This window comes from Larus michahellis, chromosome 4 (genome assembly GCF_964199755.1).
Source record: "Larus michahellis chromosome 4, bLarMic1.1, whole genome shotgun sequence".
In the NCBI taxonomy this organism is placed as follows: domain Eukaryota; kingdom Metazoa; phylum Chordata; class Aves; order Charadriiformes; family Laridae; genus Larus; species Larus michahellis.
Window position 1 is genome coordinate 5518249 of NC_133899.1, and position 25474 is coordinate 5543722.

The 25474-nt window shown below is 44.0% G+C and overlaps 1 protein-coding gene across 1 annotated transcript in view; it reads right to left on the reverse strand.

The window, feature by feature from the left end:
• CMIP (c-Maf inducing protein) overlaps positions 1-25474 on the reverse strand; it is a 139155-nt gene that overhangs the window by 30875 nt on the left and 82806 nt on the right. Inside the window, exons 3-7 of the mRNA XM_074582841.1 lie at positions 24778-24828; positions 7052-7213; positions 4038-4079; positions 1144-1206; positions 197-277 (exon numbers count right to left, since the gene is read on the reverse strand). Of these exons, the coding sequence (XP_074438942.1) occupies positions 197-277; positions 1144-1206; positions 4038-4079; positions 7052-7213; positions 24778-24828 (399 nt within the window). The remainder of the gene's footprint in view (positions 1-196; positions 278-1143; positions 1207-4037; positions 4080-7051; positions 7214-24777; positions 24829-25474) is intronic.

Consider the following 25474-nt stretch of genomic DNA (forward strand, 5'->3'; position numbering starts at 1 on the left):
GTCCCACGGAATGCTTATTAGTTCTGCATTTATAAAGCAACACATGATTACAAGCAGCATTCACAGTCTGGGGGGGTTAGATTTAGATATCACTGTGCTTTGTTCATTACAGACAATAGAGCAGCTGCTAATTATTGAATGGTATCACAGTAAAACTTCTCCAAACTGACCAAGTTCCTATAACGTGTGCACTCACCATGTTGTGTTTGAGAATCCTCTGTACCACCGGTGTGAACACTTCTATCACAACCATGGACCGTGGGCGCTCTCGGCAGTGCTGTAATGAGCAACAAGTCATTTTGTGAGCTGCACAAATTATGAAGACAGGTCTCCTCTGGCTTCACATCCCATGCATGGATCACCCCAAGATCAATCCAAGATCAAAGGGCTAAATTCAACCTTCCTGGGATTAGGGTACTCGTAACACTCCTCTCTCCTATGGATTAGCTGGCATTTAATAGAAATTACCATGGGAGCTCATAAACTACACGAGTTCCTTCCCCTCCTGCCTATTTTTCACAAAACTCACTGGAATGTAGTATTTTTGGGACTTCTACCCCTGTTGTCAAATTTGGTTGGAACTTGCCAACAGATGGGGTTGGGGACGTAGATACGTAGACACAGGCAGTGTAATGGCACAAACTCTCCAATACGAAGAAGCTCTGCAATCCAAACCACTCAGAAGTTTATGGAAAGGATGCAAAATGCAGCACAAGCATGGATTTGTGCTGAAGATATCAAGAAAAGATATGATCCTTATGATCTTCCCACTGACATTACCCAATGATCTAATACCATTAAGGCTGAGCTATGCATCATATTACCAACTCATCTGAGCACGGTGACACCAATGATTTTTGCATTAGCTAAATAGAACACACAGTAGGACATCTCTTGTGCCCAGACTGAGGTGTGGGAGTCTGAAGATTTTAACTCTCACAGAGGATTGCAGTCTGATGTACTAAGGATATGGATCTATTTATCATAATGGTGCTGTTAACTACTCCAATATCATCGGTTGTTGACCAAAAACTAAAATCAATTGGGCATGAGGTAAGGAGTTAAAAGAAAAAACCCCACTCCCTCAAACAGCTACACTCTCATACAACTATGAGATTTTAGAAAGTAAAGCTGTTCTGATACCTTGCAGAAGAATTCACAGAGGTCAGGAGGAGGATGGTTGTTTTCCAGCAAAGGTGCAATTGCCTTTAAAAAGAGACAGAGAGAAAAAAAGATAATTAGAGGACTACAAGTAGCGTAAGGATTTTGCAGGGAAATTATTTTTTTTTAAAAAAAAAGCTCACTTTTAAGAAAGGAGGACAAAAGCATCAATTGATAAATTAGAGGTGGGCTGTGTGTTTATTTTACACATAAGCTCAAACTCTGCTATGAATCCTCTGGAAAATTTTGCTTTTAACTACATCAGTGTAAATACATAAAACTCAGCAAAGGAGTACAATTTTAATAATAGTTTAAATGAAAAGAGGAGCAGACCAATTGTTTTAGGACGTAATACAGCAAGGATGAACCTGGCTCACTGTTTCAGTTATCTCCCTAAAAGACAAAACTGAAAACCACCACACACACACACAATCCTTTATGAAAGAGTTCAAGCTCTTTTTGTGAGAAATAACTCACTAAAAGCAACATAGCACTGTTCCTACCTTGGAGGACCCTATTCATCAAAATCAAGCATCTAACTTTGTGAAAGTTGAGTTCAACCATTCGCTCTTTGTTGCTACGCAAACCAATGTGCTTGTGCTCGGTAAATACATTAGAGGTCATGCCTGCCACTGAGGGTGTAATGAACTTATGTTGTTGTTATTTCCTTTGTAAATTAGAAAACGGTACTAGAACAATGTATTCTCTCTGTGTGGTGGTGCCTTCGGGCTTTTCCAATCTTGAGCTAAAGGGATTCCCAGTACCCATTTAGACGTAAGACTCTAAACACAGCACCTAGGACATTTTGTATTAAGCAACTAAACACCAGATATTTCATCTGGATGGCATCCGGAGTTTTACTAAGGCAGCCTGCTTTGTTTTTTGCTCTCCTTCTTGTCTCCTTAAAGATTTCAGCCCTGGCGAGTCTGCTTGCTATGACAGTGTTTCACAATAGCCACTTTGACACACAAACAGGTCAAGATTAGTATAAATTTTAACAATGAAACCCAAGCGTATCTGCAAAGATCTGTTTTGGTTACACATAACATTTGTGATGTTTCTGTTCATTATCGTGTGCCATCCTCCTGCAACTGTTCACTCTTCCTCCGGTGGTGGTCCAGCAACAGTGGACTGACTGAGAATGCGACACTATTGAGTGAGACTAGAATATCCTCAGTCTCCGTCCAACACCCGAGCTAAAGATCTTCCTTGAATCCATCTTTTGGAGTGTTTGCTGGACCTGCCAAACCACAGGATCCATGTATTGCAAAACCACCAAGTGTTCATACCTGTCCAGTAACTGTCAGAGGGCCACTGCATCAGAGATATAACCAGATGGTTCTCAGCCTAAGAAAAACGAGCTTTCTTATTTCAGCCCAGTCCTTACTGAATGTAGGGAATAACCACAACAGACACTGTCAAGCGGGTCACGGCTCTGTCTGTACGGTCAGTGTGGAAGAGTGACAGCATCAAAGCACCCTGTATTTTCCTTATGTGCGCTGCGGTTAAAAGCAGAACGTTGCTGTCTCTTGTTGCCTAGCGATGGCAACATGTGCTTCCCCTTCCTCACCAGGAACGGATCAGTTGTATTGATCTGTTCCAGCACCACCCAGAGAAGGCAACCTGGTTCCATTTGCACGGCAAATCACTGTGTACTTTTAAGATACCACGTAAACACACAGTATTAGCAACACTTCCTAAGAATAGCACAGGTTAGCTGTGTAACGGCAGCAAGCTCTGAATGCCCAGAAACTGCCATCTCCTCAACGGTTCGGGCACAACCTACAGAAGGGCAGGACTTTAACTGAACAAGCCATCACCCAGAACTGATGCATAACGTAGGCTGAAAGGACCTTTGGAGGCCACACCATCCAACTTCTCCACTCACAGCACGGCCACCTTTTATTAAAAAATCCTTCCCCCAAAGCAACCAGTTGTAACTGGGGGCCTGAATTACCCTTGGCACTAGAGTAAAAAGAACGCTATAGCATACCTCAAAGAAAAGTAAATGCCACTTCAGAAACTTATCTCAGTGACTGATTCCAGCTAAAATTGTATCTTAAGCAGCAGTTAAACACAATTCACACCTACTGGCAGCTACATGCCACCTTGTCACTTTGCAGAAAGAGTCATGGAGATGTGATACGATCAGGCGGTGGGGAGGTTCTAGATTAGATTAATGGGAAAATCTCCTGCAAATTGCCAGCGACTGAAATTAAGTTACAGTGATGGGGAACCAAGTTCCACTTCTCTGATAAATTGTTGAGATTTTATATTTTCTTGCACAAAGAAGAGCGCTGCCATTTGACTCACTTACTTCTATGTCTAAATAAAGGTGACTGACAGAAAAGAAAAAAGTTGAAGAGGGTAGTTTTAGAAATCAAGTAAGCAGGGGGTTAAACTGCAGTGACACATACACATACCCACACTTACAAAAACAATCTCTAGCTCACATACCATCAGCAATGGAGACATTCTGTACATGGCAGCATGAGCCCCTCAGGAAACTAAGCCTAAGCGTTTTATAGGATACATCTGGAAATGATGGGGTTTGACTATTTAAAGTACATATATAGATATGAACATTGCACTGTGCAGCCTAGTAAGAAAGCCGTTTTGGGAGATGATTAACCCTCAACAAGCTGTACTGCTTCAGGTAAGTTGATGTGGAAACTTAACTGTTACTCATCTGTGAAACAAGAAAAGAGGAATGACAAAACCATACCAAAAACCAATAGAACAAATGAGTTTGGTCCTACTTAAGTTCACCAGCATTGGTGGGAATGCTTTCATACTTGCCCAACTTCACTGGGGCAGAGGCAAGCATTAACAGAAGTGTTATCAAACAATGCAGATTTTGCCAGAAAGATACTCACCACAATAATGCTCTCGTGGTCTTGAGTGGTTAAGTTGTTGTTCTGAAAGAGTTGAATAGAAGAAACGAATGAGCAAAGAGTACTCTGAGTTGGCACATCAGCATACAGTCCTCTTAGCTACCACCAGACAGAAGCAGAAAGGCTCAAGACTGCAATAGCTTCTTTTCAGAATAAAATTCACCAAAATAAAATCATTCTCTTAAATAAGGTGGTAGACTATCTGCTATGAGGGGTTGTGCAAGCTTCCATTTCTCCCTCAGCACATTCAGACTGAAGCCACCCCAGTCATAAACGCTGAACACACAAACACCAGGATGCCAGAGTAGGTCCCTATCAGTTGGAAAATTAAAGCTAGTGATACATTTCTTTAAAATGGTTTCTTAAGACAGGCTTTATGTTTCTACAAAAATTAATAAAAAGATTGTTGTGGTGCTGTATAACGTTTTTTGGTAGCAAACTAACTGCTGCAGTTTTCCTGAAATTCCTTCTTCAAACATGGAACCAGTAAAAGGCAATAAATTTATTGCAAGTCACCTATGCTACCACCTATGCAAAAGGATTTGCTTTCGGCTTTCTCAGCAGCATGATCAAGTTTTCTGAGCGGTCAGGGATCAGGCTAGGAAAGCTAAACCCAGATAGAGTTAAATCTGGCCAGGGATGTCAAGGGCAACAAGAAAAGCTTCTACAGGTACACCAGTGGTAAAAGGAAGACTAGGGAAAACGTGGACCCTCTCCAGAAGGAAACTGCAGACCTGATTACCCAGGATATGGAGATGGCTGAGATACTCAACAATTTTTTGCCTTGGTCTTCACCAGCAAGTGCTCTAGCCACGCCGCCCAAGTCACAGAAGGCAAAGGCAGGGACTGGGAGAATGAGGAACCACCCGCTGTAGGAGAAGATCAGGTCTGAGACCATCTGAAGGTGCACAAATCCATGGGACCTGATGAGATACATCCGTGGGTCCTGAGGGAACTGGTGGATGAAGTTGCCAAGCCACTATCCATCATATTTGAGAAGTCATGGCAGTCCGGTGAAGTTCCCATCAACTAGAAAAGGGGAAACATAACCCCCATTTTTAAAAAGGAAAAAAGGAAGACCCGGGGAACTACAGGCCAGTCAGTCTCACCTGTGTGCCTGGTAACTGTGCTAAGGCACATGGAAAACAAGGAGGTGATCAGTGACAGCCAACAGGGCTTTACTAAAGGCAAATCGCGTCTGACAAATTTGGTGGTCTTCTATGATGGGGTTACAGTGTTGGTGGACAAGGGAAGAGCAACTGACATCATCTACCTGGACTTGGGCAAAGCATTTGACACTGTCCTGCACGACAGCGGACAGACATGGATTTGACGGATGGCACGCTCAGTGGATAAGGAATTGCCTGGATGGTTGCACTCAATGGCTCGATGTCCAAGTGGAAACCAGTGGCGCGTGGTGTTCCTCAGGGGTCAGTACTGGGACCAATGCTGTTTAACATCTTTGTCAGCGACATGGACAGTGGGATTGAGTGCACCCTTAGCAAGTTTGCTGATGACACCAAGCTGTGTGGAGCAGTCAATACGCTGGAGGGAAGGGATGCCGTCCAGAGGGACCTGGAGAGGCTTGAGAAGTGGACCTGGGCAAGTGCAAGGTCCTGCACGTGGCATGTGGGTCGGGGCAATCCCACGCACAAATACAGGCTGGGCAGAGAATGGATTGAGAGGAGACCTGAGGAGAGGGACATGGGGGTGTTGGTTGATGAGAAGCTAAACATGACCCAGAAACATGGACTCGCAGCCCGGAAAGCCAGCCTCTGCTGCATCAAAAGCAGCGGGGACAGCAGGTCAAGGGAGGTGATTCTGCTCCTCTGCCCTGCTCTTGTGAGACCCCACCTGGAGTACTGTGTCCAGCTCTGGTGCTCCCAACTTAAGAAGGACATGGACCTGTTGGAGCGAGTTCAGAGGAGGGCCACAAAGATGATCAGAGGGACGAAGCACATCTCCTATGAAGACAGACTGACAGACAGCCTGGAGAAGAGAAGGCTCCAGGGAGACTTAATAGCAGCTTTCCAGGTCTTAAAGGGGGCCTACAGGAAAGATGAGGAGGGACTCTTTATCATGGGGTGTAGCAATAGGACGAGGGGTAATGGTTTTAAACTGAAAGCAGGTAGATTCAGATTAAATATTAGGAAGAAATTCTGTACTCTGAGAGTGGTGAGACACTGAAACAGCCTGCCCTGAGAAGCTGTCTATGCCCTATCTGTGGAGGTATTCAAGGCCAGGCTGGATGGGGCTTTGAACAACCTGGTCTGGTGGGAGGTCCCTGCCCATGGCAGTGGGGTTGGAACTAGATGATCTTTAAGGTCCCTTCCAACTCAAACCACTCCATGATCCTATGATCCATTCAGAGGTTACAAAGTTGTGAGTTGCTAGACCTTTGCTTACTGCAAGAAAAACAGCTAGCAACTTTTTTGCTTATCACAAATCTTTGCACATCAGAACTAAGACATGAAAAACCTGCTTGGCACTATATTCCCTGTCCATGAAAAGTTAACTATTTTAAATAGATGCTATAAAAGGTGGACAGATACCTCTGAAAAAGGAAAACACTTTTCTTTGACAGCACTGGTAAAAATAAAATAGCTGCACAATGAATTTATTGGTATATGCAAATTGCTACAAGAATTATCGGTCATGGAAACAAAGCCAATGGAAGAGAAGTCAAGGGGCGTTTTATCACTGACTTGAAATAAGACATGAATCAGACCCCTAATAAATTTGCCATAAATAACCAACAACAACAACAAAAAGCCTCACGAGAAGTGTGTTTTGTTTTGTTTCTAGAAATCTACCCAACACAGGTCAAATTCTCCCCAGCAAGTACAAATTCCACTCAAGTCAGCAGAAGTCACGAGCAGACTCAAAGACAGAATTTTGACAGCCCAAGTTAAAATAAAACCCACCCAAAGACTTTTAACTGTTTGCCTCTTGTCTAAATGTGACAGTGTCTTGCAGGAGCACTGCCGAGGTCATACCTCTGAGAGCAGTTTTGAGACAATCTCCAGTGGTGCTTGGTGAATAGAGTCATCCTGAAGCGGAGACGTCAGCGCCATGTCCACCAGCGTCCTGATCTCCTTCAACACCACCTCCCAGCGGCTGGGGTTACTGAGCACCTTCTTGTACTTGTAAATCTTTTTCTGCAAGAAAAATGAAAGGGTCACACTGACACGACCATAAACCTCTTGAATAAATTGCCTGGATATCTGCTTCCTACATGCAACTGTCAAGTGATCTGCTTTGTATTTTGAGTTTTGCCTTTTCTGTCTGATGAAAAGCTCTACTTAAAATGTGTAAATGGAAAAGAAAACCTTGTATGTCTAAACCAATTTCTTCTGTGGAAGCAATGAAAAACTGTGACTCCCTTTTTTTATTTGAGAATAATTTTGTAAACTCCAAAGCATCTTTGTTTCCATCATCTCCTTTTGCAAACACCTTATTTCCCAGGCTAATAACAGATACCTGCTATTGCACTGCTTCCAAAGCTGTACGTCCTTTTTAAAGGGAGTTAGTCATTAAGAAAGGGGGAGAGAGCCATCAAAACACCATTCTACAGATATTTCATTCTACATTGCTAATTGGTGAATTCACATTCAGAATGAATTAAAATAAATTTCATCAAAGTGAAAAATTCCAGTAGACGCATAGGCTTTTTTTTTGGTCTTGAAGGATCCTGCAAAGTCATCCTGTCACCCTCCAGTTGTACCAGAAACTCACTTGTAAAGTCTTCCACACAACAGCATTTCCACTCTCAAGAAAGACATTCCTGACTGCCTACCCCCATCTGCCCCACTCCTCTGCATGCCCCTGCATTTCTTCTGGCCGTGCCCAAGCTACTTCACCAACTGCCCCATCCACAGACCAGCTAGATAAGCAAAAGACAACTCTTACCTCCTCGTCAGCCATGTTGCCACAAATGACTGGAACAGAAGCTGCTTTGTATTATAAATAGTATTCTTTAAAGAAAACCCACCCTCCCAAATTCCCAGGGGTAGCTTGATGAAACTCTAGAAGTTCAAGGAAATGATGACGAGCGTTAAAACGCCACTCCTGACGAGGACACGAAGCGCGCAGTAGAATGAGGAGAGGCTTGCCAAAGCAGGCAGGGCTGGAGGCAGCACCAGAGGCACTGCACGGCCACAGAGCCGGCCAGGAAGGAGCTCCGCTGGCTGGCGGAGAGCAACCACCAGGACCGCAGCATTTTGTTTAGTTCACATGCCCTTCCGCTCCTCTCTCTGTGCGAATCTGGTCCCCTGGTCAAAGGGATGTCAAGAAGTCTGGATACATCCTCAGGTTTATTAAAGGACACAGGCTGGGCACTTCTCTGTTTACATGAAAACATCAGTGCTTTGCACTAAAAATGGATCTTGCATCCCTTGGCAGCATTTTCAGGGAAATCACAAGAAGTGCCCATGTCACGCAGCTTGCAGATTCAGCTGCACGTTTTGCGCTATACATCATCAGTGTAATAAAGGCAAAGGACTTTGCAAAGGGTCGGTGTGCTTTATTTTGTTTTGTTTTGGAGCTTTGCCGCTACGCGGCATTTCCCCCTCCGCTGGCACAGGACAGCCCCTGCGGGAACCATCTGAACAGGCCGTCTCTCTGCTTATCAGCCACTTCCTTCCCAACACGGCAGCAGATCTAATGCTCAACAGAAATAGTCACTTCTGTGCCCTATCTGAAACACGGGAGAAGAGAACAATATAGAAAAATACAGCTTTCAGATGCCTTGCGTTTGTCAACGTTGTTAGAGGGGGGGAGAAGAGGGTGGCACCGGGCTAACATGTAAAGGCTGATAAAGCAATCCAATTATCTTTTTAATTAAATTCATGGAAGTACAAAAGCACGCTGGCAGTAGTTGACACTTTTAGTGTATTTTAAGCCACTGAAAAGCTAAAGAAACATAAAAACACATGCTGCGGACACTATCAAACGTGTTTCAGATTTCCAAAGTGAGCAAAAATCTTTGTACTTCTGAGCTCCTTGGGGCAGAGAGGGTCCACCAGTGTTTTAAGATACCAGCACTACTTCTACCATCATCACAGATTTCTTGACTCTGAGAAACTTGAATCATGGAGTTTAGTTTCTCTTATTCATGTAGTGCCTTTTTTTTTTTTTTTAGGGTCTTTTTGTTAGACCCACTCCAGCACCAAATAAAATCTAAACTTCAAAGCCAACCAGCCAGCTTTGTAACTTGAAGCAACTCCTTTCTGACTAATTGAGGACACTAAACAAATCTAGCTCAGCAGATACATTTTCCATGCTGAAATTTATTCCTTGGTCCTGTACTATGAAGAAATCAAATTCAAAGCAGAATTCAAAGTCGGATAGAAAGTAAGGAGGGGTGGGGGAGCACGAAAGCCAGACCACGGGGTTATTGCATCCCTGCCTGCTGTGGGCTGCCCCTTACTTGGGCAAGCTAGGACGTGATTTCGGAAAGAGCTCCTTCAGCCTAAGGGACAGCTGCTGAAGGAAACCCTCTTGCCCAACAGGACGCTGCTCAGACAACCCTACCACGAATATCTTTCTTCCGCTGTCAAATCCACTCTCTCCTGGGGGGAGGCAGAAGCAAGGGAGGTTTCCTTTGCCTTTTAGAGATGACCGTTAAAAAATAAAATTCTGACGATGCTGACGTACATAAGAGAAAAGACAGCAGGAGCTGTACTCCCTGCTGCGCGAGGGAGACCTCCAAAAGCTGCTGCTCGGACCAGGCAGACAGTGACTCAAAGGGAGCATCGGGGACAGCTACCTCTGCAGACACGCTGAGCCCGCCCGCAAACAGAAAATCCAAACTTATCAGTCCCTGCTTCACATGTCAGCACAAAGGGTTGTGCTGCACTGATAGAGTGAGCCGTAATCTGCAGGCGACATTACAGAAGTCTTGAATGATGGTGGGAAAGCAGCAGAAAATAAATAAATAACTAGAGGAGCCATCCCCAAGAGGGTTGAACTCTGCTATCCTGAACCTTTGCCCATGGTTACGCTGCTGTTTTTCTCAGCAGAATGCTTTTCACTGTTGAGCGCCTTGCTGAAAGCCTCAATTAAAGCTTGAAACCTATCAGTCGGTTACAGAAGCAATTTGCTGTGTATCAGCAAGCACTTAGCCAACACCGAGCCATCTGCTCTATTCTACCTGCGCTGACTCCGGAGCAAGGAGAAACAATCACTCACAAGCTTAAAAGCAAAGCTGCCTGGTGAAGACCCATACTGGCAAACAGGCATGTCAATGTGTGTGATGAGTTCGTTCCCCCTGGATATAGGTGTAAAAGATGCCTTCGGTTTCTGAAAATACTCACACCACATTCATCATTAATAGCACGTACAAGAAAAATACGGGGGTGGGAAATCCAGTTTCACTGGGATTTCACTAAAAGCAGCAGCTCCTGGTACAATTTATGCGAGTGAAAATAACACGTGCCAACTTGGAATTTGATCCTCCTAGTTACTGACCAGCCAGAACACAGCTAGTGTCATTCCAAAATCTTGCTATGCTGACTTTAAAAGCATAACCACTGAATTTAATAAGTAGCCATCAGCACGGGGAGTAAGTGACACTGACAGGGCATCCTTCATTCTCAAATCACTCTAATTAATTAAGTCTTGCAGAAACCCAAAGACCTAAGTCTCAGTCCTATTTTAGAGGAGGAGGAATTGAAGTCCACATGTGAAAAATTACTTTTCCAGTGTTAGTAAGCAAGCAAATGTGAAAAAACACCCCACCTGTAAGCAGTGAATGTTGCCGTCCATGCTCAAAAGCTCCTGAATACTGCTGTGAACAGAAAGTTCGGGAGAGTCTGGGAAACTTCAGCTTTTTTAAGTAACATCATATGTTTTTGTATCCCATAATGATCTCATCCTGCAGCCCTTGCTTATACACCACTTCCTTGGACAAGAATGACAATACTGATGTAGTTGACATCTAAGAACAATGGATGAAATCTGAAGGCATGGAACAACTGCCTTTTTCAGCCTTAGCAAGACCTCTCATGTTAGAAACATCTTAAAGCAGCCAGTGCACCTGATCCAAAAAGGGCAAGACGAAGTTCACCTTCTTGATGACCAAATTTCATCCCTGCTTTGCTCCTGGCGGCCAGGAAACATTCTGTACTCTTGGGAACCTGTCTGCCCATCAGCAAACACCATCTTCATCACATTGAAAAAATTCATTGCCAACTCTAACCCAGAACAGCCTGCCAAATTCTAGCGCTCTGCTTTTCAGCCCCTTACCACGCAACAACACGCAACTATTCGCTTCTTTACTGGAGAAGCTAGAGCTACTGCAGGAACATACACTGAGTTTGAGGGTTGCGTGTGCCAGCAATTGTTTATTTCTTGCTGAGCAACGAGGGCAGTTCCAGCAAAAGGGAAAAGGTCAACCTCCCGCACAGAGGTCCTCCCCAGCTCATTGCGGGCATGGCTGAGCCAAGCTAGTGTTACAGTTTAATGTTGACGGCACTTGTGTAAAACGGGGGTGCCTCTTGCTAGATGCAAATGCACAGAGGGGGAAAAAAAACCCACAGAGAGCAGACACCAGAATGGTTTTCTCCACCTCAGCAGAACGTTTTGTTAAAACACTGGGTAACAAGAAAAAGGAAGAGTTGCTTGCGACGTTCAGCACTCTTGTTGGCTTGTCCGACAAAGCCCAGGAGCTGTACCATGTATTCTTGAGCACCACCTACTGGCATTTTGTCTATTAACTTGTTACCTCCATGAAAACATGGCATCCTCAGAACTCAGCTAGATCTATATTCTGCTTTTAACATTAGCAGGCATCACTTACTTCATGGTATTCTGAAAAATAACAACTTGTTGCTAACAGAAGTTTCCCCAATAGCCAGAGATGGGCTTAAATCATTAGGTGGATCCACTGAAAGCCTTCTGAACTAAGTCCCCACTTGCAACATTTACCAATATGAAGGAAAAAAAAGCAACTTACCTGAAAAAAATAAGTCTATAAAAAGTCCTATTCCAGGCAAAGGGCTGGGGCGAGATTATAGATACTCTTCCAAATCAGGGCCTTCAGACTGCTCATGCTACAGTCATCAAACTCTTCGCGACCTTCTGAAGGTTTTGCACAAAAAGGCTAATGTGCTGCTCTCTAAAATAGCTGCAAAACAGCAGCAGCAAACTTTTGCACTCTAACATGTTTTCAGGTCAAGGTATTTTCTGCACTTTTCATTCTACCCAGTGCTAAATGAAGAAGTGCATCAACTTGCCTGCTTCGATTGCCTCTCTGAATGACATTGCCTTGGTTGAGGCTCACTTGCCACAGGCCAAAGAACTGGAGGGAAATGTTATAAGCTAGACACTTCCTGGTTCTCACTGAGTTAAGGTCTACGTAACACTTCATTTTTTGCCAATTCATATAAAAATGACCCGGACGAAATCGCCATTGTTCATTGCACTGAGATTGGCACCCATGAATCTATGCCCTCAGTAAATATATCAAGCGACAGTCTCTGCCCTGAGCAGCTCACCGTCTTGATGATTACAGGCAAGAAGGAAAAACAGCAAGAAAACCAAAGTGACTTCCTTGAGGTCACATGACAAGTTAGGACCCGAGCAGAACTGAGGTCTTCCAATCCTCAGGCCTCCAGGCCAATTGCTAGATCAGGGCACCCCTAAGTAAAAGCACCACCAACATGCACTGAGGCCATGGCAAGCAAGTTGAATGTCGATAACCTGTTGCTCTGCTTCCTCATCACAACATCTTCCCCCACCCCTTTTTTCAGTCTACATTCGTTCACCTATTTTTTTCCCCCCACCGGTGTCTACCATCTTGCTCCAGACCTCAGCTGACCCAGGCAAGAACCCCCAAACACTCAGATCAGGCCGTTTCAAAGCTGACAGAGTTCAATAGGTTCAGCAGCGGTGACGTGGGTTCTGCTGTTACTAACGCACAACCTGGAACAACCGCACAAATACTTCCCACTGGCGCAGTTTGTCCTTTGATCAGATACCACTGGGACAGTACCACTGCAAAGTAAAAGAATGCTGAAATAAACAGAATTTTAAAAGGACGAAATAAGGACGAAACACATTTCTGTTTGGGTCAAGAGAAGTGCAAAGTGGAAGTGGGACCAGGGGGCTCACAGGGCAGCCTCCTCACTCACCTCCCAGCACAACACTGGGCAGCTGCAACATTAATGCCATGAGGACCTTGCTCCCGAGGCATATTACATATCTACATACACGTATCTCTGCCTCCTTTGCCACAGCTGTCACCTGGCTGACCATCCTTCTGGGCTTCTGCTCTCCAATGTGCACAAGACTACTGCAGATATCCTTCAGCAACACGGGGGGATAAGAGGACAATAAGGGAAGGATATTTTATCCAAGGGGGAAAAAAAAAAAAAAAAAACAAACTCAAAAACACTGGGCAAGCAGATTTAAATTTACGGGCCCCACTGAAGACAAACCTGCATGCAAATAGAGTATGTGTGGCTCCAAAAACTGAAAGCAACTCAAAAATGGTCCCTTCCTCCTAGCCCCCTAAGGAGGGAGGGGAGAAGTTGTCTTTGGTAGACCTTCCCACTACCAAGCAGAGAAACTGGGCTTTGTTTTTGCTTAGTGTCTTGCCTTTCTCTCAAATCCCTGCACACAGCCCTTCAGTCACAAAGATGTAGGAGCACAGCTGGCCGATCCAAACCCAGCTCTCCCTTCGCCGTGCATTCGAGATGCCATTTCCCCAGCTAGAGAACGCAAAAGGCCAACTGTGGCTCCAGCTGCACTTTGCATGGGCTAATGCGGTTACTCTCGTAATCAGACCTGTCCACAGGGGAGACATTTTTTGGCACGGCCGACTTTGATGCATTCCCTGAAACCCTCCATCCCTGCTTCCATTTCCTTTTGGCAAACACTCCCATTCTTCAGGCCACAGTTCCAGCACCAGCTTTACACTTCAGGTTGGCAAAACATCAGCTTTCATCCTGCACACAGCAACTGCTGTTCCGTATTTTTCGTGTCGGAGCCAAGCTGGGGTTTGTTTTTAATGTTGCTTTGGCTATGCGGAATTTCACTATGACTGCAGTTACGTTTCTAGCAGAAGCACAAGCCACTCCCTACTCGCAAAAAGCATTGGTAGAGACACAGCTGCGATCTTGGGTTGCAAATCCCACGTAACATCTCCCCAGAAGAATAAATATTTTAAAATATGTTGTCCATGGGCACTTGGGTGTTTTGTTCTGGTTTTTTTTAAGCGAAAGTCACAAAATACCTTTTCTTCCCGATATTGGGCAGCAGGAAAAACGTCAACAACCTCAACACAGTTGAACAACGCAGTTGTCCCAAAAGTACAGGAAAGATCTGCCCTAACTGCAGGCTTGGGGGGGGGGACGGGGACACGGTTTACAAACCCTCCTGAGTTGCTTTAAACTCTTATGCAGAATGAGTGAGAAAAACCATCACATAGAGGTTGCTGGACCCACACAATTAGGGCAGGAGCCAGACACCCTGCTTGATCTACAGCACTTTAACAGCCTCTGACTCATCATCAGAGGGAAGGTTTCAAACATGTTTAGGCATAACTACCTCCTCCTCTTGCAGGACCTCACTGCTGCCTGCTGCAGCATTTTTGGCCCTTTTCTCCAGAACAGCAAATGTTCAACACGGACACTGTCTGGACATCGTGATCTCGGTGTTCTGGCACAACCCACAGTTTCCAGAGGGGTTCAAGTCTGACGTGCTCCTGTATTTGAGATTATGCAGTATGAGCTGGAGTCAGCAAAATCATGTTCCATTTAAAGAAAAAAAAAAAAAAAAAGAGCAGACTACTAGATGAAAAACAGGAATATGTGTACCATATACACTCCACACTGTCCAAAACCTTCAGTGGACTAACTGCACTGCAGTTATGGGCAGGGAGGGGGGAGTAGTATTAAATAAATAAACTATAGCAGACACTGTATGACTGTGGCATTTAGCGTGCATCATACAGAAAGCAGAAGACACAAAGCACTGTGACATTAACTGCCACCTATGTGCGGTCCTTGCTGCGTGCTTCTCCGTGCAGAGACCTACCATTACTGACTGCATTACAGAATGCCTCTGACACCAAGCTGAACTGATCCAGATTCCTAATACCTTTACATTCAGGCACTTTATATTCCCCACATGATGCCTGTGTCTGTGGAGCCTAGCCCTTGTCATCCACCAGCTCTCAGCCTGCGGTGGGAATACACGACTTCGCCACTGCAGAGAACAGATAGTGTGTAGGAAAAAAAAGAACATGCACAATCTTATCGTCACTGCACTTTGACCAGGTCTGCCAAAGAAAAAGCTGTGCGCAAGGCCACCGTGGAGAATAGCCAGGCAGCGTACCTGCTGTGCGGAACCCCCCCAGCTCTGACACTACAACCTTCAGTTTCCACTCCGGCACGAGAAGCTGGTCATCACCAGGAAAACAGGATGCCACCTCATCTGAAAGGCTGCAAAACATATGCCAGTAATTTCAGGCACGTAAGAACTCTGATCGGAAGAACTTGCCACCTGAGAAACCACCTCCAATTGGGATTAAGCAAAAGATAACAAAAGATAATCTCTGAAAGATAATCCATCCCCCTTCCATTTTCTGGGAAATGCCAGAAAGCTTAGGCAGCACTGAGTAGCACACGAAGGAATTATTTCTTCACAGATATGCAAACTGGATTAAAATGCCACGTCATCCCTTTTCCCTATTACTCTCCATTGCTAGCAGCGGGCACCCTCGGCTTTTCCTGCCCCCCCTCCCCTCTCACCAGTCAGCAAAACCCTCCAAATGGATGTTTACCCACCTGTTTCACTTTCTCCTCCTTGGCAAATGTATTATTTTGCTGAGTTTCTAGCACTTCAAGACCATAAATGGCTTTGAAATTGGCTTCTCTCTCTTGTGCACCTGCATCATCAATGTCGTCAGCAGGAGACATGTGCACGGCTCGAGGAACATGTTTGTGTCAGAAAGTTGCTGCAGAGCGTTAGAGAGAGCACAGACACTGGATACTGATGTGATGCTTGCAAGCATCTTAAAAGGGACTTCAGAAAAGCAGGGTATTTCTGTCTTCAGATCGCTGGGCTTTGGAGCTCTGAATTTTCCAGTTTCTCACAGGGAGATGCCAGATCTCAGAGCAGCATTTGCATCTGAATCAGTCCCATCACTTTGTTCCATGTTTTTATATCGCATTTTATCGCGCCACATCAGCACAAAACCCCAAACCTCCTGCAACTCTTTAGCCTACCAAAATGCCACTGAATCTCTGCAATTTGCTTGTTTTCTTTCTCCTTTGTACAAAGGCTGTGTGACACACAAGACTGAATGAAGTCTCACCAGCGTTCAGTTTTCTGATCCTGACCCCAAGGCCAGCTTCATCACAGAGGATGAGAGATCGCTGGGGTGCTACCAAAACCACTGCCCGCCTGGTGTTCAGAAATGGTCTGACGCAGGTAAGTCACTCACAACAACCCTGTTGTCTTTGATGGATCTTGCCTCTGGTCACACAGCCTAATCTAGTATTCTCATCTTAAATACTACAGTAAAGAGCACTGGAGACTGGGCTATGGTAAATAGCTGTGATGCAATGGCTTCTAAGTGAAGACAGGGACAGGGGAATGAAGGGCATACTTTTACTAGCATTGTTTTCTGATACTTTTTTCTAATTTTGAAACAATCACTGTTCTGGGAAAAAAGACAAAGAGGTGTGACAGACAAGCTCAACATGTGACTTCTAGCAAGAGCTAGGGCAGATGATGCAGGCTGTGACACTGGCAACACACCGTTTCAGGGGGTTTTGTGGATATCAGCAGCCGTTTTACTCTAACACATTATGTATACTACGATGCACTCAACACACTACTTATATTGGAAGAAATAAACCTAACAACAAAGCTGTGCAAGAAAGGAAAGAGACATTTAAAACAACACCTACATCCCCTTTGCTCCTTCAGGCTCATGTAGGTCTTCTGACATGGAGAGTCCTTGTAACATCCATAAAGCAGAATTGGGCCCCAAGACAGCAGCTTAACAAGGCACTTAGCATGCGTCAACTCCCAGAGTCAGGCTTTCACACCCCATGCATCGAGCAAGGAGGATAATTACACTCCTGGGAAAGAGAGTCTTGTCCTGTCTTCATAAGAGATCTCCTAAAAACAGTTTTTTCTGCAGCTAGGAATTTGAAGGAGAGACTAGTTTTGGTGCAGCTCTATATTACGACAGCTATAGAGGAGAAGTTGTAATTTGGTTAAACTAGTGGTCACCATGACCTGGAAGTTCTGAATTGCAAAGAATTAGTCATAAGGTCAGCCCTGGAATAACGCGGAGGAGCAATTCACCAGGACAAAAACCGAGGATCCCTCTTGGCCAGCAGCTCAGCATTCCTCAGAAGCAACATACTCCAGCAATTATATTTTCTCCTCTTCAGAGCCGAGACCTAAGTACACAATAACAAGCTGACCTGTTTATTCAGCTGTTTTTGACACCCCTCTATCTTCAGACCTAATATTAGTTTGAATAGGATAGCATCCAAGTCTAGAGGGGAAAATTTAGAGCTGGTCCTGACTTAGCTAAAGCAAGATATAAAATAACTATCTAGTTTCTACTCAGATTTCACCACTAGGCCATTAATTGGCTTGAGTTCTGTCTCCTTAAAAAAGCCTGTTTTGGCAATGCAGGAGGTAGCTACGGGTATACAAACCATGCGTGCGTACGGCTGGATGAGTGCAGAGCAGCTCAGAGCAGCAGCTCGGATCCAGGCTGGCATCTCAGCGTGTTGCCGAGAGCCTCTTTTGGTTGGACAAAGTGCTGTGCTGACACAGACACACAGCTCCCAGATCTAAACTGATTCATGTTAAGCCAAGGCACAGCACAGACAGTGATCAGCTGCCGCTGCAGATGTAGCTTATGGGAATAACCCGCTCCAATGGCCCCCAGAAAGAGTAAGGTATTTTCCTAATGAAAAGCAGTAAAAAACCTAACCACTCTACCTGCTCCAGTTCTTAAAACATCACAAATGATTCATAAAAAAAATAAAAGAAAAAACTTTCTGTCTAGATCCAGTTCTGTCAACATCTTGTCTGTTTTTCATCTATTAATTTCCACTTCCCAAAGTGAGATCAATGCCTTTCTGCTGTGACAGCACAAGTTACCTCTAGCAAAATGACATCTCAGAAACAGAAAACAAGGCCAAGATTTTTCAAGTGACTCCTGATAACAGATAGCTTCAGACTGCCAAACTCACATGGGGAAAATGAGGGAGTCAATGGACTTCACGTGCGCATGAGGATGTCTTAAGCAAAAAAAAAAAAAAAAAAAAAAAATTGTAGAGGAGAATGCTTAACTACAAAAAATAAACATTATGGAAATAGAATTCTGTAAGTATGATGAGATTTCCATGATGTAGCTCCTGAATTTGCAATGAGGTTGTTTGGACTATAGACTTGGCAGTATTATCAATCACCACATAAAGAGCAAGGGGATGTCACTACACAGCCTCACACAGGCAGACACCGCCGCACTTCATGTCACCTTTCAAATACAAAAGAAGAACAAATCTTGGCAGCACACATCAACCAAATGAGAGGGGGCATCAGGAACTGAAAAAAGGCAATATATATTTTTAGTCCCACTATGTTCACCAGAAAGTTTTAACTGGTACCAGCTTCTCTTCTTGGCAACACAAATCCATTAACACACCACTTGGACCCTGCATGTGTTCCCTACGGAGTCTTAAGTCCAGTCTGAAACTCCATCAGGATGCTCAGAGTCCTCCTCGGCAGAGGCTCTGGCTATCCTAAAAACCGGTTCATTTTCTCCCACAACTGGTACCCATGCATTCCACAGGAAGAGTAAAACCACCAACCAAAAACCTGTCGCCTGCCTGCCTTTTATCCATCAAAGCAAGAAACTTGCTCCTCCAAAACTCGTGTGTTGTCAAAGCCCACAATGCTTTCAAAGCCCTCAGGTTTCAAAAGGCAAAACTTAATTCCACAGCTTAGGCTCCCACCAACGTATTATTGACTCATATACAAACACAAAAGGAAAAGGAAAAAATATGAAGAAAAAAAGCCATCCTTGGCCTAACTGTATGATAATTATTTATTGTTTCACCTGAAAATAACAGAAAATGGGAACTTCTATGTTCTGTGAAAATACCTCAGGTTTTCAGCTAAAGAAAGTAAAGAAACAGCTAGGACAATTACACTTGCACGTGCTGTGTAAGCACCCAAGGCAGGGTCTGAAGTCCAGGAACCACCACTCCAAAGAACTGCTGAGGTCTTTGAATAATATTTTCACCATGCAGTACAGCACAGGGCTATTGAATTGTCACAGGGTATCAAAGCTTCCCCTCTCAGATCATAAATCAGGTGATTAAATACAAATGACAGACATGGGCCTTTTTAACCACAACCAATGTGATTTTTTCCCAATCTCATAGTTTTAAGGCATGATTTACCGAGATTTAAGGCTATAAATTTCTTTAATGTCATCATTTAAATTCTATATAAACCCCACTCCTGTATCAGCACTATTTTTAATCATTACCATGGTGACAAAACCATAAAGGTGCTTTACACAAGGAAGGTTTTACCACACTTTTGAGAACAGTTTCTCTCAACTTAATTTTTTGCAGTTTTGAAGCACAGAAAAATAACTCCCTCTGAACTTTCACCGTTAGATACAAAAACTGATACTCACCCACAGCTATTGTATACAAAAATATTCGTTACTAATGGAGAAGCAATTCATAGACCTGGACACAGTAAAGACCAGAAAGCGTATTGTCACTCAGATCATGCATGACATTATATGACAGTGAATCCCTTTGCAATTAATAGGGCTGCTTGCGCATGGAAGTATCTATTTCCTGAAGACACTGATACAGTATTCCCTACGAGAACCAGGGAAGTATTAATCCAAAATTAAAGTTTTTGAACGTCTCTTGTTTTAACATTCAATGCAAAATGTTTTCAAATCCCAAACGACAGCGTTGTTCCAGTTTCCCAATTCATGGGAATCAAAACATGGTGTCTGCATAGAAAATGAATTTTAAAACAAAGGTGATGCAAGTCAGGGGTGCGTACACACACTGGGCCGCAGGAGCACCGACAGCAGGCTGGGGGAGGTGACAGCTCCCCTCCGCTCAGCACTGGTGAGACCACACGCGAATGCTCTGCCTGGTCTGGGCTTCACAGCTCGGCCGTACAGGCTCTCGGCAGCCCCGTACAACTTCAGAGTATAGCCTGCACTGAGTGAGGAAAAGGGCAGCGTGGGTGAGGAGAGGACCAGATGATGTTCAAAGGTCCCTTCCAGCCTAAACAATTCTACAATTAACACATTTGCACTGTCCATGCTATAACAGATGGGCAAGACCCATAACCAAACAGTACTACTCATCAGGGGACAGCTGAGGTCTAGTTAATAGCATCAGTAGGAAAGACACGGTATAGACAAGCCTTTCTAGAAGATCCAGGTCAGAGGTGCACAAAGCTCCGCCTGAGTCATGCTTCACGCTTTACTGCAGACTTAGGTCTGTTCTTTCTGTATTGTATCAATTCAGGACATTCCCCCAAAGGCCGTCAACTGACATGTTTCATTGCTGCATGTTTCAGCTAACTAGAAAACACAAGCAACCCACAGCCCACAATGAGGGCGGTGTTCAGAGTTTACTGTTGAGCATGCTAAAAATGCAACCTGCCCTGTGTAACCTTCAGCTGTACTCCCCCCAACAAATGTAAATCTAATACCTGTACTCCGTGTGACAAGAGAAGACTAAAGACCGCAGGAGAAGACCTCATTTATGTCTTTTTTAATTCAAGTTCAACATGGTATCAAATTAGTCAAGCGGGTCTTTTAATGACTGACACTTTAAGCATGTGGTGTAGTGGGGTTCAGCGTTTTCTACAGAGCATGGTACCGCTACGTGCTAGGCACACAGAAAGTCCTCAGCCCAAAGATGGCAAGATATAAACAAGCAACACAGTAGATGGATCCCGTCTGGGAAAATGCCAAGGGTACATATTTCCTTATTTGTGTGAATCCCAAAATGACTAGTCACAGCACCCCTCAAAGGCAAGCTTAGCTGCATTCACCCCCTGCAGGAGGGGTTGGTTACCGCTGTATCTAGCCCAGGTCCAGAAAGGGCAATGAACTGCATGTGTTATTCTCTTGTATACTCACAGAAAGTGTTGTTATCTTTATTGATACACCGTTATGACTTATCGGCTTCCAAATACCAAAGATTACATATCGTGGTTTCAATCCAACCTCCCTGGTTGAAAGGAACGTTTCTTACACAATGGATTAATGATTTGTTTATGTTTGAGGATCTGGACAGTTGTTAACATGTTCTGTTTATTCTCTGGACAAAGACAGTTTGGCTTAGCTATAACCCGAAGGAAATCAGGATTTCTAAAAATAGGCTGAGGTGGCCAATAATCCTTTAGGAGTTGTGATACACGCTGATATGCAGATTAAATGAGGAATTATAAGTAACCTTAGTGGGAGGGTATCCAGCCCTTAGTGGGAGAGTTTGAAATGGAAAACCCAAAGAGAAAATGTCTACATAAGGAACAGTCTATGCCTACATCCATGCTCTCTTCAATAAGCACTGTATTCAAGGAGGAAGTCGCATCTAAAAAGCTATGTAAGCATCTTGACAGCTAGTTAGTTGGATGACACATAAAACCTCTTGGAGCTGGATCTAAAACATGGGATAATTATGTGTTGCGTTTTCTTTTCTTTCTATTTATCTGTAGCATCTCTTTTATTATTCTCTGCGCTGCAGAAAGAAATTATTCTTGATTTGTATTTCAATGTTTGTCTCCAGAACAAAAGTTATTTCCAGGGTGCTGGCTGGCAAATTGAATTCCCACAGCGTATTAATCCTCAAAACTGCACCACATAAAAGGCCTCACAGACCTTAGCACCCTCATACAAGACCAAAGAATAACCAGTACATGCCTGATCCTAAAGAGCTTCCCCAAACATTTAACACCACAGCTATTCACTGGACCCAGCCATTTTCCAGGTAGCTCAGACCACATGCAGCATCTGATCCCCAAGGCTCGAAGCACAGGAAAAAGGAGCCAGAAGGACACCGACAGAATGTGGAGCTGCTCCCACAACTGTAATATAAGTATTCCTGTTCTAAGATCAAAGGGGGCAACCCCCACTGCTGGAAACGCTCAGAATATCGGTTTGCCATCTGTAAAAGGGGTTCCTCCAGCCTTGTTTGGGCAGGGCAGGGGAAGTGAAGGTCTTCTGCTCCACCCACATCTAGTGCCTAGTACAGTGGCGCTCTGGGTTCGGCCGGACCCCCCTAAATGCTTCCACCACACAAGTACAAACAATAGGAAGCTCATCTCTGTTGAATGTTTTCCCCCAAATAACTGCTTCAGCTATCTGCACCAGTTTGCATCTGTGTTCTACATGCCCACAGAAATGTTTTGACCTATTATTTGTAAGACCACTGGACAAATATACCATTCATCAGCACAACCACCCAATTATAATACAGCTGCGGCGATCTCGCTGCCAGCTGGTTCTTTGTGTAAATGACCCATTCCAGAAGAATAGGCTTCCTGTTTTTCTGTGGGTTCCCCCACTACCTGCTTAATCATCAAACCATACAAATTATGGAGTGAGATGAACCTTGGCACCTGGCTCTTAAAGTCTTAGGCTACGGTGCTAGTGAAGTGATAAACTTCACCAAGGTAGACCACATAACTGCACTCCTACGCTCTCCTGGATACACCGCTCATCTTGCCTCTTAGTTCTGTTGTGATCTCACTTAAACCTGCCAAATATCAACCAAAGTAAAGAGCAGAAAGTTACCAGGTGTTCTTCCTCTGAACTATTAAGCAACAAACCCCATCAAAACTATCTCCATTTTAGCAAAGAGGAATTTGTTATTGTAAAGTACCTGGGCAGTGACTAAACCCTGTCACTGTTCTTATGGGAAAAAGCTACTTGCTATTCTTGGTAAAGGGAAGGTCTTTCAAATCAAGATAATGTTTCACTTGTTTTTCAAAAACAAACTTAATGGGGGTGGGGAGGGAAGCAAGGAAGCAAAAATAAATTCTACTTTGCAACAAGTTAAATTACTCAGAGTTTCCCAAAATGAGAGGCTTGGTCAGAAGCATTGGAAAGTTTAAGAAATACTCCTTTAAAAACAACTCCCACAGAGCAAAGCTCCCTCTCCACGACCAAAGGCATGTGAGCAAGCCAGGTTACTCTGTCTAGGCTTTATATATATATATATATATATATATATATATATATATATATAAAATTTAATTGATGGGGTGGGTGGTGGTGGGGCCAGGCTGCATCTTTACCACTGCTTACTTCTTTTTCAGAGTTGCACCTCCGACCCTGATTTTGCCCTCACTGCAGGAGCAAAGTGGGCATATGCCACCAGCCATCCTGGTTTGGGGAAAAGAAGTAAAAGAAATTCCATCATCATTTCTGTCCACACTTTCTCTGATCATCCTTGCCTGCCAAAGAAGGAGGGAAAATAACAGCCACATGGAGAGAGTGGCTTAAAGCCACTGCAGGCTTTAAGCTCTTTTTTATCCTCAGGAGCAGCAAAGAAAGCAAGACTGGCTAGGCATTGTGTTAATGATACTGTCAAGAGGCCAAAATAAAGTGCCACACCACAGCTTAGCCTTCTGCTATCAGCACTACTGTCCCACGCTTATTTAGGCAATCAGGGTAACAGGCTGGAGAATATGCCAGTGGTCTGGAAAAGGAGATCTCAACACTTGGCTCCTACTGATAAGAACCTGTATCTGCTCAGAATACGGTTCTGCCAGATGCTGATGGCCACACAAAGCACACCAACACTGTCGTTTTGCCACACGGCTATTTTGCAACTATCAAACACACCTACAAAAAAACCAGTTTGGTGGGAGGGACTTCCTTAAATTTTCACATGTGGTTGCTGTCAGCAGGCTGAAATCTTGATTAGCTCCACAGCCAACCTGGCTGACTTCACTGAAACCCTGCCGAAAACAAGTCCTGAGCTGAAAAGCTACCGCTTGTATTTCCCACCGCAAGACAAGAGAGGACAACCATATTCAGCATCTGGCCAAAACTTGTTTCCAGCTGCAAAGATCCGTACAGATTCCATCCAAAGGTCAGCAGCTACAGTTTTTGATGAGGAATGTGCTGCTTTTGAGAGACAATGTTGTCGCTGTGATCCGCTTCCCCTACTCAGGGCCCACTGAAAATGAGAAAGGGCTTGAGACCTCTGAAATGGAAACTGTCTTTAAATCCAAATCATCCTAAAGCATAGACACAGGCTGATGCATAACAATTGGTGCTACTTAAAATAAGCAGCTCTAAAAGACAGCTTTTCTCCCTAGTTTCTCAGAAAAAGAAAGAAACAAACAAACAAAAAAACCAAATAGCCCAAGAGTCCAGAGCATATGATTAGGCTGTAGTCTCATCGTGCAAAACCGAAACCATCCAATCTCTCTACTGTTTAAATGTGAATTTACTGGCTATCTACTTTTCGAAGCCAGTCACACATGCTGATAAAGCTGGCCTACGTAACAAGTTAATTTACCCACTTCAGTCACAATATGAACAAGTTGAAACTGCATACATGTTCTGATTTAGGGTTTCTGTAAGAAAAATACTTTACCCATTGAGGGCTTTTACAGTGAAGGAATAGGGAATGCTAAAAAGTATTCTTAGAGGCAGACAAAGACGACAATGAAGTGCAGAACTTACCTTCCACTGCAAAGAATGGAACCACTGATCCCTCAGGTAACTGTTTGCAGCCTGCAATAAATAAAAGTTACAAACAGAATCATTAGTTTCTACCAGTGCTTCAGATCACCCAGCCGAAACTAAGCAAATCATCCACGTGTGCCCTAAAACCAGTAAGGTGGCACTCATGGTATTCTTCTGAACTTTATGACCCCGGCTAACTTCAGCCCCAGCCTCAAAGTGGGGGAATCTCTGCTCAAAGCTACAGCTTTACATTACAAGCAGTTTATTTTCACAGAAAGCAGTGACACGAAGACCTTGCTGCAAATGTAAAACACTGAACCAAAACCTCACAAAACATTAACCTCACGTGAAACAGTGTCCAACCCAAAGACTGTGAAAAAATCTCCCTGATTTCAACCACGTTTTGGTCAGATATTTAACGTCTGTCGGACATTTGCCTTGGCGATTAATCATCGGGCACAGAGCAAGAAGACGGGTTGACATTTTACTAGGAGGGGTGGGTTTTTTTCCATACTCTAGTTTCCCTTCTTGTCCTGTTCCTCAGCTGGCCCGAAAGCAATTCAAATAACGTCTTAGCTCTTTCAGCGATATTAAAAAAAAGAGTGAAAAGCATAACACACACACAGACATGCAGATACCTGCACAGACTGTTTGCAGCAACGGGCATAAATGTTGCAATAATCACTCCCAGCGA